The sequence below is a fragment of the Doryrhamphus excisus genome, chromosome 5 (assembly GCF_030265055.1).
Source record: "Doryrhamphus excisus isolate RoL2022-K1 chromosome 5, RoL_Dexc_1.0, whole genome shotgun sequence".
NCBI classification, from domain to species: domain Eukaryota; kingdom Metazoa; phylum Chordata; class Actinopteri; order Syngnathiformes; family Syngnathidae; genus Doryrhamphus; species Doryrhamphus excisus.
In genome coordinates this window covers 10,900,352-10,918,022 of record NC_080470.1, presented here as the reverse complement: position 1 = coordinate 10,918,022, position 17,671 = coordinate 10,900,352, and the positions used below count along the sequence as shown (strand labels likewise).

At 40.6% G+C, this 17,671-nt stretch overlaps 1 protein-coding gene across 2 annotated transcripts in view; it reads left to right on the top strand.

The window, feature by feature from the left end:
* ssbp4 (single stranded DNA binding protein 4) overlaps positions 1 to 17,671 on the top strand; it is an 85,116-nt gene that overhangs the window by 57,230 nt on the left and 10,215 nt on the right. For both annotated transcript variants that reach the window (XM_058072295.1, XM_058072296.1), the window contains exons 5-8: positions 4,700 to 4,789; positions 14,605 to 14,688; positions 16,780 to 16,906; positions 17,566 to 17,633. In XM_058072295.1, the coding sequence (XP_057928278.1) occupies positions 4,700 to 4,789; positions 14,605 to 14,688; positions 16,780 to 16,906; positions 17,566 to 17,633 (369 nt within the window). The remainder of the gene's footprint in view (positions 1 to 4,699; positions 4,790 to 14,604; positions 14,689 to 16,779; positions 16,907 to 17,565; positions 17,634 to 17,671) is intronic.

Here is a 17,671-nt window from a genome sequence, read left to right as displayed (position 1 = left end):
CGTTTGAGCGCATTATGTAAGTTTCAGTGTTCGCCACTAATGTAGTCAAGCCGTTTTATTTTTATTTAATGTATCCCCCATGGTGATCTGCGTATCCCCAGTGGTACACCTACCTGTCTTTGGGTACCCAGGGTCTAAATGAAGAAATGGTGACTACATTTTGGTGCGGCTAGGTTGACTTCTTTTCAACTTTCAGCACATACGATATATAAAGACAGAAGACCTGTCAGTATTTACACATACTAAATGAATTCACATTTGTAACAAATGTGCTCTTGAAGTCAGCTTTATTCATATGAAAGGTTGTAGGAAGACAGCTTATGAACATGCAGCTCAGCAAATCAACATTAAACATGAAAATGTCATTCGCTATTGCTGGCTAAATGTCATTGTGTGAAGGGTCCCTGTGCGTATACATACCCGCCGACGATATATGTGCATGTTTGGCAGTACCCTGTATGTGTACTTGAGTGTGTGTGTGTGTGTAATTTACCGTCAGGCTAAAGGAGACACTAAATGCATTCCTGGTGTTTTTATTGTCAATCTCCATAACCTTTAGTGGCGCCAGCATTTTCTCAAGTCTTGCTGCTTTCCAGAGAATTACGTTAACCTCAGGCAGCAGCTGGTGTAATTTTTTATTTTTTTTATTTTATTACATGCAATGGTAATGGTTTTATTTGTCACTGAGATACTTAAGAAGTTACACTGAGGAAAGTGAAGGTTTGCATATATTACAATTGTCTGTAAAGGAGTAGGCAGAAGCAGATTTGATATAATCCTGTCTTAGCAACTACTTTTTGCTTGTCTATAGGTGCGACATGTCAAATCTTTGATGCTTTTCTTTTTGCTGTTGTATGTATTACCTGCTTTTTCCAATGCTTCTTTTCAGCCCCCTCTTTATGATTAGTGGATGTCAGCACCTGATGAAATGTGGCCCTGCTCCTTGATTTAAAGGACCCCCTGTATGGTGTTTTTCACCCCTGAGGATTTATGCCCTATGTGGGGAAGAGACAATGTACGGCACAAGAAACAGTGAGCAACTATTGCTAACAGCTGTGAATGGAGGCTTACCACACAACATTTGTCCCTAGCCTCCAAGCAATTAGCAGCGTTAATGATCGTCAATTAGGCATATAGCTGCAAATGCATGTTTCATTTAAAGTGTGTGTTGTCTACGGTCTGCCCCGATGCTCTTGTATCGTCCCACCTGACATGGCGTGCCTAATGATGGGACGAAAGGGCACGGGCCAAGCGAGTGGGGATGTGTAGGAGATCATGATGGTGTGTTTGTGTGTAATTAAAGAGCAGTGCCAGCGGGGGGCACCTGTGTTAGAAGGGTCACCAGGGCGAGCAGCAGGCCATCAGCAACCTTTGGTCATTAACTACCAACACTGCCAATAAATGTGTGTGTGTGTGTGTGTGTGTGTGTGTGTGGGCAGGCACCTATTGAAGTCACTCACTTAATGAAGTTCTATCAATACTTGTTTCACTCAGTTGATGTAAGTTCACATTATGGAAATTCAATTTTTTTTATGTAATCAAATTATTATTTGTTATTTCATGATTATTTCATGGCTTTTTCACAAATTGTTTTTATTTAATCTATATATTAATAAATTATATTTTTATTAAATATTAAATAATTAAATAAAATTGACTTCATAATGGCATTTTTTGTGAATACAATTTTATTATGAATTTCATTATTTATTATCATTATATTTTTTCACCGATTGTCTGATAGAAGTCCTATGGTTCTACTGTGCATTTTGAGTTATTAAGGGCTGTGTACATTAGTTCACAAAAGACTATATAAAGATGAACAATTTTCCTGTCTGTTTGAAATGTTGAATTTTTAATAATACCCATCAAAAGTGGATATTCATGGAACAAAATGTTAATTTCTAGTCAAAAGGGGTTATTTTTTCTAATTAATTCAACCTGACATTACAATGATATGCGGTAGTAGACTCCCACCATGTGTCCAACAAGCCAGCATCACATGTAGCTTTCATGCTAATGAGCTGTGTTTGACCGCTGCTGTTTCCAAGCAGTATAACAAAAAGATCAAACTTCCTGCTCGTGCATCTTTAGCTGACTGACAGATAGTTGGCAGAGCTTTATTTTAAGATGCATAGCGAAGCATCTCTCTCTTTCTGTTTCCTCAAAGCTATCCTATGTGAAAGCTCAAGTGTTGGGTGTATAGATGGGGGTGGGCTCATCTCAACCTGTCCAATAACGAGGGAGGTTTTTCCTTCATGATGTCATTCTATAAATAATAATCATACATATTACCGATATTTGTAGTGCACTTTACATTTACATATCGTTTTTTCTCACGTTTCATGCTCGCAAACAGGCTCTAGGGACATATTACTTGACAACATTTTCATAATTAGGGACAGGCTTGTGCTCTAGCCTCTGCTACCTGATCTGACACAGGCCTACATCCACTTAACCAGCGACAGTGTTATTGTGGCCAGCAGGTCGTAGTAGTAGTATGTCTGCCTTGCTTGTCTGGAGTCAGATAACAGCAGATCCATGACTCCCTGGAAGCAGCAGTCTGATCCCTACACAGATAGAGAGGCTCATTCGCTGTCTGAGGGCCATCCAGCCAGGCAGCCAGCCAGCCAGCCAAGCAGCCAGGCAGCTTCTTTGCTATAGAGCTGAAGAGCATCACAATCAGGGGGCCAAAAGAGAGAGGAGAGAAGCATTAAATATTCTTTGTTTTCCCACTTTGAACCCTAATGGAGCTTAACTTGAAGTAAAGTGTTACATGTATTATCAACGGTGCTCAATTACTCACATTAGCTTGAGTGTGAACTCCAACTGTAGTCTAAAGTAAGGCTCGAAATCGCAGTATACTTTGCACTATAATATTAGCATATATTATACACGTATTTGCCAAGAAAAAAGAAGGTAACGTGATATCGTGAAAATGATGATACTCTATATATTTGGGGTTAAGCAACAGTAAAATGAGTGTGATTACCTTTTAACTTACATGTATTACAATTATTAGACTGTGTAGGTGTACCTAATGCAGTGCTTCTCAAACAGGGGGATGGAAAACCATTTCTGTCCCCCAATGGTGGCATGAGTTGTGATAATGATGAGTTGTCACAGGGGTTGGTCTCTGTGCAAACATGGACCAAAATACACATTGCGCAATACTCAGGATTGGTTCTGGAAGTATATATGAAGGCCCAAAAAAGGCCAGCATCATCCCATATCTATCACGTGAACAACGTCTCCAGGTTACAACTACAGTGATATAGCCAGGCTTATGGACTGAGAAACCTCCATGAACGCCACAACACGATAGGCTTTGTTGACGATAGACTGCATCCGGTGCAAGAGAGAGTGACCAGGATCACTACTGTACATCCAGTTGCAACGCAAAGCTGAGATGCAGTTTTTTCTTGAAATATATGTATATAAAACTTACTAGCTTGTGCTTTAAAAAATATCAACCTGGCCCTTGAATTTCAGTATATAATGCGACAAAAATGAAATTTGTATCTAGTTTAGAGTCGTGCTAGGAAACATTTGGCGCAGTTTAATAATATACATGTTGGAATTTTCCCTTCACTGAATCACAGCATACCCCGTGCTGGCAGCACTCATGCACCCGCTACTACCGACAGGCAAGACACAATGATCTTGTTATTTGTTGTGTTGTCAGCTATTTGGCTAATGGCTGTGTGTAGACAGTTTTTCAGTGGCTAGTAAATCCATACTGCTCTACAAGCTAATGTATTTCCAAGTTTCTCTTCTGTAGTATTGTCCCTGTAATAACAGTTATTGTGTATTTTGTATATTGATGAGACTTTGATTTAATGATTTCAAAGCAGCATCATTATTCAAAATTAGAGCAAAATGTGGTTTCAAGATGGGAGGACATCGTATGTCGTATGCATTATGCTTGTTTGTGTGCACAGAGAGAGTGGCAACAATGGACTCCGTTTTCTTTCTCCTCTTCATTCTCATTGAGCTCATTGGCTTTCCCTACGCTACCCCAGCCATGCTGTTGATTGACGGCCTGAGGGTTTTAATGGGCACTGAAGTGCAGGAGCTGAGGTCGGGGTTGTCATGGCAACTAGGAGACGGGAGGCCTTTTTGCTTCTGCTGCTGCTTGCTACTGCATCACCTGCATAGTGTGGAGTCTTGTACAATGCTACACACACATACATTGTAAATCCAATAGTGGACCTGTCTTGACCCGTATATTGCAGAAGTAAAATGTCTCCACATAATGTTGCTCCGTCACTTTCCTTCTTGTCGTCCTTCATGCTCTTTGCTGCGTGTGCTGTGTTTTTAGGCAACCTCCTTCATCCATTGTTTGCCGCTAACCACCAACAAATACGTGTTTTATTGGCCCAGGTTGAGGTTAGCGGGGTCTCAGATCTCGCCGTGTTTTGGCATGAGATCACCCATATTCTGTATCGCTTTTAAAAAAGACTGTTATTGCTTTATTGGAATACTGCATGAGTTGAAGACAAACCTGTGGACGACACCCAATCCAAATAAACCAGACAACTACACTCATATAGACTTAAAATCTTTAAAAAAAACCTTTCTCACATTTGGTAAATGCAATCAAAAATAACCTCATAAATTTCAGCAAGTACCGCCATTTTCCTACCTATGGTTATATCCCCAACGGGCTAAACCTGTGTGTTTCTTGTGTGTTCCCCAGAGTGCGGCCGCAGCTCCCAGTCCAGTGATGGGCAACATGCCACCCAACGATGGCATGCCAGGAGGACCCATGCCCCCAGGTTTCTTTCAAGTAAGAACACCAATATATATATTTGTTTGTGTAACTGCTCAACTCCTGAACCACTGGTGAAAATGTGTCACAACATGGACCCTTACTGTTTTACCTGTGCTATTACTGTATTTTCTGGACTATAAGTCGCTCCGGAGTATAAGTTGCACAAAGCCAAAAATGCATGATTAGTAAGAAAAAAACAAACATAAGTCGCACTGGAGTATAAGTCGCATTTTTTGCGGGTAATTAATTTTACAAACTACTTGACCAAAACAGACATTACGCCATCTTGAAGGCAAGTTCTAATATGATTACAAGAATAGAGAACAGGCTGAATAGGTGTAAGATATGCTAACACAATGATTATTCAGCTATACAAAAAATAAACATGAACAGAAAACGTGTCCAGTGTTTATGTAACATAAACAGTTTTTTCATTTATAAGTCACTCTGGAGTATAAGTCGCAGGAACAGCCAACCTATAGTCAGTAGTAAAAATAGAGTAGTTGTCTGACGAATACACCAAATGGAGGCACTGTTATTAAACCCCAAAAGTGGCCTATGATTAGTCAATAAATATTAAAAGACAAGTCATATGTAGTATCCTGGGTACTAGGCATCAATAATGTTACACTGATTGGATATTACCATACATTACATTACCTTAACACTGCATGGAGTCTGCCATGGCATGTCTGACATGACATATTAAATTAAAGTTCTCCCATTGCATGTGGAAGTAGTAATATTTTGGCTTCTTACTTTGTCCTTCTTCCTCACTCGGTTTGAAAACCTTTCTTAAGTTTATAATAAAGAAATTGGAGGCTAACTAGTTAGCTCATAGCATGCTGCTTAAAGCAACAACTTGAACTCTTGTGTCCATCTCGTAGCCTGCGCTTAAAAGTTGCACAATGTGATGTAAGCAAAGAATAATAGGAGTGTAAAGGTGACTATAGGGATGCTGTTTCATGTGTACAGGGCACTAATAATGGTAAAAATTGCATTTAGAAAGTCATGAACCGGTTTTCTATGCTCTAACTATGAAAATATCCCATTTATTAATATATTGCACAAAATTGCGATCACTTATCACGGTCTGGTCCGGAACCAAATAAACGCGATAAATGAGGGAAGACTGTGTATGCTAGCCTGTCTTCCAAAGCATTTTGACCACATCCCGTAGGGGGTGCCACAAATAGCATCCTTAAACCCATCCTTCTGTCTCCTCATTTTTAGCCTCTTTAGCCTTTAGTCCTAATCCCTGTACAGATGTGTCCCTTCTCTGTCCCCACCGCCTCCGACCCATATGTCACACAGCCCCAGTTGTTGACTCCTGATGCTCTGTCTCTGTCAGACGCACTTCATAGCTTTCCTGTAGTCATCCCAAATATCTATCTTGGCTTTTAGACGGGATTGTTGTCCCTTGGTTTGTGTTACATTGACTAAGTTTGCCTGTCATCACTGTTGTCTTAAGGCTGTCTTGTTCGAGGTCACTCTTACACACACAGAGCCTTTTACAGCTTCGACCCACATCAAACAAGTCTCAAAATATCTCCAACAAAAAGGTAATAGAAGTCAGTTGTATTTACAGTATATATGGCGCCAATTCACAACAGAAGCTATCTATTGCATTAAAGATAACTGCGAGTAAAGCACTTTGGCGGCGAAGGCAAGGAAGAAACATTGAGCTGAGTTCCTGACCAAATGGGAATTAACGAACTAAACTAAATATGATATTAAGTTGACATGGAGAGTGGCATTTATTTTTAAAGGTTTAAATCCTGAGTATGTAATTGTGATGTCAATTGATGTACCTTTGCTGGCGTCCATTTTTTTTCATAAAGGCTGCAAATTTCCACATTGGAATTAAGATTAAGATTAGTATTTGACCGGGATTAACTATTTGTGATGTCATCGGTTATGCTCTAAACCTTGCCTTTTAATATCAAGACAGCCTTTTTATGTATTTGCACTGTAAATCTCAAACTGTTATTAAATAGTGAGAACTGAAAGATAAACGCACCTTCTGACTTAGTATTATTCATTCTCATTGGCCGGGTAGGATGTGTCCATGCATAGCGTTTGCTGTATAGTCATTTGCATGCATGTCCTTGTGCTTTAATATGTGTGTGCGTGTATGTGTGTGCGTGTTGGGGTCGTGGAGAATGTTAATGATGTATGAGCAGTGAGCGGGGCCAGGGAGAAAGCTATCTGATGGTGATGGTGTTGCGTGAGTGACATGGCTTTCCATAAATAGACCCTGTGTGCATGACAGTCAGTAAGACAGGCAGAACGGCAGTGAGACGGACAGACAGAATGGCAGAAGGGGAGACAGGGCAGTAACAAGAGGAATGGATGGTTTAGTTCAAGCACATTCATGCGCTTCCCTGTTTAGCTCCACATATAGGAAGGAAAACAAGAGAACAGAAACAAGCCTGAATTGAATTGAGATTAAATACAAGCATTTTATTTATGATGCAGACTTTATTGTTGTGTGTAAAATGTAAAAATGCCCCACACACCAGTTATTCATGATAACGGCCACTTTGCATAATACAAGTACCATTAGGAAAACCAAATGATTCAAAATAATCCACAAAGTCAAAGCACACAAGTATACAATGCAGATGTGTCATATAATTCATGCGAGCTGTGCTCTCGACAGTTATTAATGATAACCGCCACCTTGCAAAATATAAGTGACCATTAGAAATAAACACAACAGCTCAAAATAATCCACAATGTCAATTCAGGGGTCGGCATATGACATACAGTAGATGTGTCATAATTAATGCAATGGCTCCTATCACTAGTTGAATGAATGAATGTAAATAAATGTAAATAAACATTAGAAATAACCAAAATGACTAGACAATTATCCATGAAGTCAAAGCAGATTATAGATTATTATTATTACACATTATAAAAGCATTTTATTTATGACAACTTTATTATTTTGTGTAAATGCCAAGAAAACATGTAAAAATGCAGACACACACCAGTTATTAATGATAATGGCCACTTTGCCTAAATAAATAACCATTAGGAAATCAAACCGACTCAAAATAATCCACAAAGTCACAGCACATGAGCACACAGTGTACATGTGTCATGTAAAAATTGTATTACTCTTTCTGATAATTAATGTTAACCGCCAATTTTAATGATAGAAATAACCATAACAAAAAAAGTGCGGCGGCACACAACGTACTGTAGATGGGGCATATAATGTCATTGCTCCTTCTACCAGTTATTAGCATCATCTTATATAAATAAACACAACCATTGAAAATGATCCAAAAGTTCAGGAAAATTGCAGTAAGCAGTGTTGTGTTATGAAGTGATGACACAAGCAAACATGTTGAATCATGGATGAGTGCCGTGTGGTCTGAATGCACTTTCACTTTTATTCATGGAACAAGTTTTCAACTCTTATTGTACCAACTTTCCACATTTGGGGGAGGTCTGCCACTCGAGTGAGTGCTTTTCTGGTACTGTTAAATGTTTGCCTTCCTTTCACAACTTGGTGCCACGGATTTCATTCCGGCATTTTTCTCCTTCATTCTTGTCTTTTTGGAACTATTATTTTCTCACACACGCTGCTTTTAGTGGCACATGCTTACTCACCAAAACGTGTGGGTTGTGAGATCCGTTATGTACACTGTTGGCTTTTTTCCTTTTTTTTTTTTTAACCCCGCTGTGCTACCAAGGTAATTAACATAGGCGACCCTTCCATTGTTGTTGGCTACAATCCTGTGGGGAGAGGTAAAACTACAGTGGGAGGACTATACCACCTCAGTGGTGCACCAAAAACTTGGATAAATGATACATGCAACCTCAAAATAAGATGATGTGATGGTCTAAGGGGTGTGTATATAAACCTCCTCTCCATCACTGCTGCATCATGGCCCTCGGGGGAGGACGGGCAGAGGGGAGATAGTGTGGAGGGGTGACTAAATTTAATGACAGAGTGCACGGAAAGACATCAGAAGACGCATTCATAATATTTTTTCAGTGGCATTTAAAAACTAGGGGCTGCGCGGCGGTCGAGTGGTTAGCGTACAGACCTCACAACAAGGAGACCCGAGTTCAATCACACTCTCGGCCATCTCTGTGTGGAGTTTGCATGTTCTCCCTGTGCATGCGTGGGTTTTCTCCGGGTACTCCGGTTTCCTCCCACATTCCAAAAACATGCTAGGTTAATTGGCGACTCCAAATTGTCCATAGGTATGAATGTGAGTGTGAACGGTTGTTTGTCTATATGTGCCCTGTGATTGGCTGGCGACCAGTCCAGGGTGTACCCCGCCTCTTGCCCAACGACAACTGGGATAGGCTCCAGCACCCCCATGAATGAATGAATGAATGAATTTAAAAACAAAAATCATGCACTGCAATGTAATGCAAATTCTACATAGAGAGATTCAAACCAGGATTTAAAAGCAGAACCTTCTTGCCATAAGAAGTGCTGCCACCAACTCCATTGACAAAGCAAAACGATAGTAGTAATGAATAAATAATAGCTATGTCATTCAGGCTTTTTAAACCTGACTTTTAGGACATCATGGCTTTTCTTGCCAAAGAGTCCAGGTCGGTGTGTGTTTTTGTAGTCCAGGTAATTGCAGCTCTTTTGGGGCGACGCCAAAACAACAAAAGCACACAACAAGAGGATTAAGTTTGATTACACACTTTAAGAACAAGCGGCACGAGTATCAAAGGCGGCGTTTAAGGAGGTGTTCATGATCAAACAGGACGTGTGCCGTGCACGTGGCGAATTAAGAGAGACACCTGCTCTAGGTAAAGTAAAGGCGTGTATCAAAAGACTGATGTCGGCATTGATCAGTCGGATCACAACGTAGTGTCATATAACTTCACTTGGAATGACTGTGGATTTGTTCGTCTTTCTGTTTATTTCTATGATGCAAATTGACTGTTGCTAACTGGTGATCGCATGATTCATGAACATGTGGTCATGCATGGTCAATTGTACTATACTATGGGCTTTGACGTTGTGGTTGGATTCAAGTCTTTTTGTCAATTTCTATTGTACATGGTGGCAGTTATCGAACTGGCTGGAGAAGCGATCACTATGATGATGATGATGATTTATAGTTCATGTATGTTGTGTGAACCTGTGACCATGCATGAGCAAGCATGAAGCATTATGTTTATTTCTATTGTGTTAGATGGCTGTTATCATTAATAACTGGCCAGATGAGTGGTGACATAAGTTATGTGACACGCACATAGTACGACTATGTGGCTGTACATGACCAAACGCACCATGTGCTTTGATTTTGCTGATTACTTTGAGTCTGTTTCATTCATTAATTCATTCATTTTCTACCGCTTTTCCTCACGAGGGTCGCGGGGGTGCTGGAGCCTATCCCAGCAGTCTTCGGTCTATTGTGCTAAAGCGTTAATAAATGGCAAGGTTATTGAATACAAGATGCTAGCTGCGGCTGGGCATGAGCGAGTGTAACAGGGACTTTGATTTTATAGATTATTTTGAGGCTTTTTGATTATTCTTTTATGCAAGGTTGTGGTTATCATTAATAACTGGCAGGAGGAGCAATCGCATTCTTGACTACTTTGCATGCACATGTATATATTTGTGCAGGCCACGCAGCTAGAAGACCCGGGTTCGATTCCCCCGCTTGTGCATCTCTGTGTGGAGTTTGCATGTTCTCCCTGTGTGTGCGTGGGTTTTCTCCGGTTACTCCGGTTTCCTCCCACATTCCAAAAACATGCTTGTTAGGTTAATTGGTGACTCCAAATTGTGAGTGTGAATGGTTGTTTGTCTAAATGTGCCCTGTGATTGGCTGGCGACCAGTCCGGGGTATACCCCGCCTCTCGCCCGAAGACTGGGATAGGCTCCAGCATGCCTGTGACCCTCGTGAGGATAAGCGGTATAGAAAATGGATGGATGGATTTTAATAAACATTGCTGTTTTCATGTCTTTGTCATGTCAACATACATAGTCCTCAGTGGATGTAAATAACGTGTTTTTGGGCCCCGAACCAAGATTTAAACCTGGAATCTTTTTGTCCCGAGGTGACGAACCACCCTACTACTGCGTCTACTGCGTTACTGCGTCTTCCAATTTCCATAGATGGTTTCCTGCTTTTCTATCATGTTTAACTGTCTCTCTGTCAGCTACAAAACAGTCCTGATAGTATGTTGTCATCTTGTCATCCTGCTTATATATATTGGGACCTAGCTGGAGAGCTCTCTGGAATGTTAGCAAGGAGTGACAATGTGTGTGTGTGTGTGTGTGTGTGTGTGTGCTGTTCCTCCTGGCTTTGTTTGTTGTGTTCAGTGATGCAGGCTGCTTTGTATTCTTATTGTGTGTGTGTGTGTGTGTGTGTGTGTGTATGTGTGTAGTGCTAATAGCTTGACTGCAGCTACACACTGCCCTCTAGTGACAACAGCTAAACATCTCCTCCATCCCTAATAATGCACATGGTCCAAAACGGATGTTGTGAGTCTTCCTTAAGCTGAATCGAGTGGTGGAAGGGCAAGGGGGGCTTTGTGGTCCTGTGCCAAGCTGTTATCTCCTTAGCCGGGATAGAAAATGATTTTATTAATTGCTTCATTTAACGCTCCCCATGTCCACACACACACACACACACATACCCATCCTCCACAAATACACAAACACATACACTTGGCCCGTGTACACCTCTGTGACAATTGTAGTGTTTTTTCTCTGCCCCCCTCTCTGCAGGGACCTGTAGAGGGAACAGTGCAGTCATAAAGGCCGTATGCTGGCCCATTCACATGTAATGGCAGGAAGGCCCGCGGAGGCCCAGTCAGCAGTGGCACTGTGCTGCATAATGGCATATTATGGGGAGGAGTGTGTGTGTGTGCAGGCTATTACTCATGCTGTAGGGGCATGAATCAGTTTGCACAGTCATATTGAGGGTCTCCCTTTGAGAGGACAGGGAAAAGTTAGTAACTAAGGAGCCAAAAAGTACAGTGAATTGTGGAAAGTAAATTACTGTATTGACACAAATATAAGGTGGTATTTTTCTCCTTTGTAAAACGTGGGAATAACACATATTTGTGCAAACCAGCAGCAAGATTATGATGCTAATTTGAAGTTAATAGTGATCACTGAAGAAGACATCAAACAATTCCTGAGCAGCTAACAAAATATTGTAATTTGCAAATACTAGCGGAGACCCAGAAGTACAAACCATGGCTTGGAGTTGTTTGCTGCCATGCCAAGGTTGATGTTTTTTTCACTTGTTGCATTAGGTAGCATTAGCTAGCTGTGGCAGTGGTGATGTCCCATACGATATACGCTATGTTTTTTTACAGGACGTCACACGTAGAAGAAAAGGAGCGCTTGATTTGCACAACCCCACTGACAGCACAGCACATTGGTTCTATGGTTACATCACATTTGTTCTCTTTGCAAATCGCTGATTCCCTTCTGTTGTAGCATAGCAAAAAAAAAGCCAAGCTTAATATGTTGGATGCTCACTGAACAGTTAGAAGTTTTATTCCTCAAAGTTGAACAATGCAAATTTGTTTTGGCTTTTGATTTTTCCAGGAGTGGTTGAACTGCAAATTGTACAACTTGCGGGGCTTGGAGGTTCCCCTGCAAGATATTTATCATGTTATCCCTACAAGCCAAGCTACTGAAATGTGATTTTCAGAACTGAATAATAGACGAAACAGTGAATCAAAGGTTAGTGTTGAAGTCAGGCATGAAGCTGGAGCTCAGCGCTAGAAATGTCAAAGCCAGTGTCCTCCCAAGTGACGAAAACTAGGGTGTGTGTGCGTGCGTGTGTGTGTCTGTGTGTATAGCAGAGAAGCTGCATCTGGGTCAGTGCAGCCAGACCCTGCAGGGGTGTCTTGTTAGACACACACAAACTGGCTGGCTGGCTGGCTTGGCAACCACAATAACCTCTGAGGTCAGACAGAGCTCGTGCTGCATTAGCCCCAGCGTGAACCTGCTGAGAGACAGAGTGGGCCACGACAGCAGGTGTTAACCAACCCAAACACACACACACAGCAGCACTAGGATGTCACCACAGTGCCAACACATCCTGACGACACTGCATGTCCAACTAAACCAACGTTTTCATAACACAGGGGTATAGCTTTCAGTTGTTTGTCTGCTTAATAAGCGGCTTTTACTGGAGACAGCAGGACTGCAAGGCGAGAGGAAGCACCTGCATTTGCTTGCAGATTCCTCGACTAGACTTGTGGGCTTTTTTTTTTTTGCAACATTGTTCTCATCTTTCTCTGTGCTCATCTCTCCTGCCAAAAGCCTCTTTTTACGCAGTGGAGCTGGCAATTTGGGAACGTTTCCAGCTGTCACTCAGGCAGGTTGGCTTCCTGGCAGGAAGGGAGGGGAACAAGACTGCATAAGCCAATTAGGGTTGATCCTTAAATTGCATTTTTGAATATAGGCACAGTCACTCTGACACTTCGTTTGGGACACCTGGATAATCTACTTGAAGCCAATATCAAAAAAGGCTTATTAGTATTAGAAAATAATCTAATACAATGGTGGATATACTCTATTTTTAATATCATCCAATGTTACACCACTGCAAAAGCAAATAGCAACCAGACTCTCCAATAAGCGCCAGATCCTAGAAAACATTGCCTGCGGCTGTAGGAAACCTCCTGATGATACAAAATGCATGCTCTTTGGTTGCACTACACAGCTCTTGGTGAAAAACATTATCTCTAACATATTGGAGTCATATGAACCATCTCAGACTCTAAGAGACTGGTCTCCTGCGGGTGCCCAGAGTCAGGACTAAACATGGTGAGGCTGCGTTTTAGTTTTGGGCTGTCAGAATCTGGAACAGTCTTCCAGAAGATTTTCAAATCCAGGCTGAAAACACTTCTATTCACCTATGCATATGACACATGAAAGTATTTCACCTCCATTCTTCACTTTCAATTAATTTGTAGTTTTATAGAATGATTTTATGGAATCTTACATCATGATTATATGTTTGAAGAGATGCTTTTACCCTTCTTTTCTGTAAAGCACTTTGAATTACTTTGTGTACAAATTCTGCTCTGTAAATAAACCTACCTTGCCTTCCGCTGGCTGAGCAGTTTTCTACTTAGTGCTAATACAACATTGGTTCTATTACTGCAATAGACAGTCAAAGACATGCACACCAAATCTTTATTAAAGTAAAAAAAAAAAACAAGTTGTTACTGTGTATATATAATGATTTTTGGAAATAACAGCCTGTTTGTCTAAATGTGCACTGTGATTGGCTGGCAACCAGTCCAGGGTGCACCCCGCCTCTTGGATAGCTGGGATAGGCTCCAGCACCCCCAGCGACCCACGTGAGGATAAGTGGTAGAAAATTAATGACTCTTCACCTCTGTCAGTTTGACAACATGCAACCAGCACACATCCATGTGTTTGTGTGTCTTGGGTTATATTGCAAGTAATCCCATAATCCAGTTGGCTTTTCAAGGCCATGTTAGACGCAACACTTGTTGATGGCGCACCACAAAACATACACCTGAGACCAGAGTGTCCTGTTTTCCCTTGCATACACCTGTAGTGTTACCTGATAGTGACAGATAAGGACAGCGGTCCTTGTCAGACGAGGACACTTGTGCAAAGAGGTCCTCATCAAAACCAATTCAAATACAATTACCCTGTTCCGGGGTCAAACCATCATAAAACTTTGATTAACTGTACATTTTAGCATTTGTCATCATGGTCATAAAAGTGAAAAAGACGTTTACCACTTTTCTATTAAAAACAGAAACACTCAGTACTACAGTATATTGATTGCATTCTATTTTGCAGACTTTTATTGACAATCATGTGTCTTCTTCCCCAGGGACCTCCAGGATCACAGCCCTCCCCCCATACACAGCCACCCCCACACAACCCGAGCAATCCCATGATGGGACCTCACGGACAGGTAAAGACCCTTCACACACTGCTGTATTCACACACTCAAGCAAACGGATGAATAATTTAGCAGAGGCAGCCAGGCCGTAAGGGGCGGAGATGCATCTGGAGGGGGCTTCTCCTCTCTCCCTCCTCCACACCCCCACCTCTCAGCCAGGCACTCGCCCTACCATAGTCCATCAATAGTGCATTAATATTGCAACACAGCATAAACCCACCGTATCTTGGTCACGGAGGAGAGGAAGAAGGGAAATGTAGGAGAAAACAGCAGAGGAAAAAAGGGGGTGAATCAATTTTAGGTCACATTGGGGTTGCATAAGTCGCTCACATGTAAATATTGATGCGTAAATATAATATAGTGCAATAAAAATATGCTTTTTTATTAGTCCCACAATGGGGGAATTACAGTTTCACTGCAGCAGCAGCATACTTGGATTAGTGTAACAAAAAATCCAAATAAATTTTTAAATAGGAGCACATAATCAAACAAAAGTACACAGGTACATCAAAATGAACAAAAATAAAATAACATATCATTAAATATATTTTAAAAAATCAAAATAATAAAATTAAAATAAACCCATAAGTAAGTAAATTAATCCAAATAAAATAAAATGAAATCAATAAAATAAACTGAATAAAAAATTAAAAATACTACAATAAAATGAGTAAATAAATAAAAATCTAATTATTTTTTAGAAATCTATGTAAAAAAAAATACATCAAAAACACAAATTCCAAAAAATAGAAGCAATACCAAAAACATAAATAAAAGAATATTTTAAATTTTGGTGTATATTTTTGTGGTGATGAACAGCATACGTAGGCGTACCTAACGCCTAAGTGTCAACTTATATATTTACATGAATGCATTCCTTTCATGCAGTGTTTTCAAATTAGGAATGTACACCATCACCATAACCACTGAGTAAAATTTTACCACCACACTATAATAACCGCTTTACATGAAAGACATAACTAGTTTTTTCTCATGATGCTGCGGCCCTCACTCAGTCAAACAGCAACTCATGCAGCTTTGTGACCACGCTCGCCCATATGTGATGACAGTCAGAAAGTAACACGAAAAATAATTGAATTCATCGGACGAGAATTTGCCTTTCTCAGTGGTGGAAGACACCAGGTTCAATGAGTGTTCTCTCACTCACAATTCTGCTAGAACTCCGCCAGTGTACTCATACATCCAAAGTCTCCTTAAAGAAGGCGTGTCATCCTGTAAGTTTCACCAGTGAAATAATGTATTTTTAAACTAAGGTGATTTTATGGTTCCTTTTTTCATATCATATAGCCAGTAGAACGGATGACCCTGGGCAATAAAGGGACCTTGGAATTGTCCTGACTGTTCCCCCATTGACAAATGGTATCATATTGACAGTCCTGGATGATCGGTATCGGCAGCATAACACCCTGATCAGAGTAGCCCTAGAATTAACTGTATGCAAATATTGCAGTAGTAAGAATATATAACCAGCATACTATACCAATGTGCATTAGAGCTGGCAGTCATATTGTCATACACTGCGGGTTGTGTGTCTCCCACAAAGCAGCAGCATTGCAGTGACTAAATGACAAGTTAAGTCATTGCTGAGGCTGAAAATAGTGTTGCACAGCTGCTCGGGCGGCAATATGTGTTTGCACAGACGGCAAATTGTTAGAGTCCTTTGGCCTGCCTATTGCGACTGGTTGGAAGCCAGGACTGAAAAACAGTTTTTTCAAACATGATAATAGGCTCTTTACCAAACAAGCTCCCGTACATCTTTTGAGTTTGCTTTATTTACAAGGTATAAATTCCAGCTTGCTCCCAAAGTTACTGTTGTGTTTTTCCTTACATTCACCCTCCTTTACTTTCATTCTAATGGATTTTGCCACCTGAGGTCCCAAAGCCAGATTAAGTGCATCCTTTATAGGGAATGTAACCAAAAGCACTTGTCTGTGCGTTGTTCTGCATTACAACAGCTCCCCCTACTGACTCAGGGCCCCATTCATCTAAACTAAATACTATGTGCCATGGAAATGTACCTTTTTGTTTTTGTATTTTAGGTTAATTAAATTAATGTTTCATTCATCTTTTTTTTTTTTGCAGCCATTTATGTCACCGCGATACCCAGGTGGGCCAAGGCCCGCACTTCGTATGCCAAATCAGCCGCCAGGGAGCATCCCCGGGTCACAGCCCCTCCTGCCAAACAGCCTGGACCCCACCAGACCTCAAGGTACCAACCAACATGATGTACTTCCTCCTGCAGCAGCCAGGGGATGTTTAGTTACTCAACTGCAGAGAGTATTAGACATGGTCAAGTCATTGAGCATGATGTTACTATAGGTACGATTAAATAGATAATCAAAATAATAAAAAACTTATCTATGTAATTGTCCAGTGAATTGAATTTATTAAATATTTGATGGTGAATATATGTATTTAATGAAATGGGAAATCTCTATGACATCTAATATTTGTAATTACAGTTTATTATTTATTGCAGTATATTATGTATTCAATATTTCATAATGGTGATTGATGGGTTTCATGAGTTATATATATTTCATGACCTATACAATTGTATTTTTATTCATTTAATGGCATTTTATTTCTTAAAACTGTACACATTGAAAAAAGTGTTGAAAAAAACCCCCGCTATGGAATCCAAAACACATGAAATTAAGTGAAACATCAGTTATTGGATTGGCATAACTGCAATATCAGTCATGCCCAACAAAAATGGCCGCCCACATAATATAATAAGACTATGCAACATGACTCCAGGCTATAATTCATTTGAGATGGCTACTTTTTGTGTATGGAGGTGCTGCTGTTTTGGTCAGCAATGTAATGACAGATTAGTAATAACTCTTTCCTTCTCACCTTGTACAGGACATCCAAACATGGGAGGTCCAATGAGAATGAACCCCCCTCGAGGGATGGGTGGCATGGGCCCACAGGTACATAGTCTTATGAGAATTACCTTAAATGCCAAGAC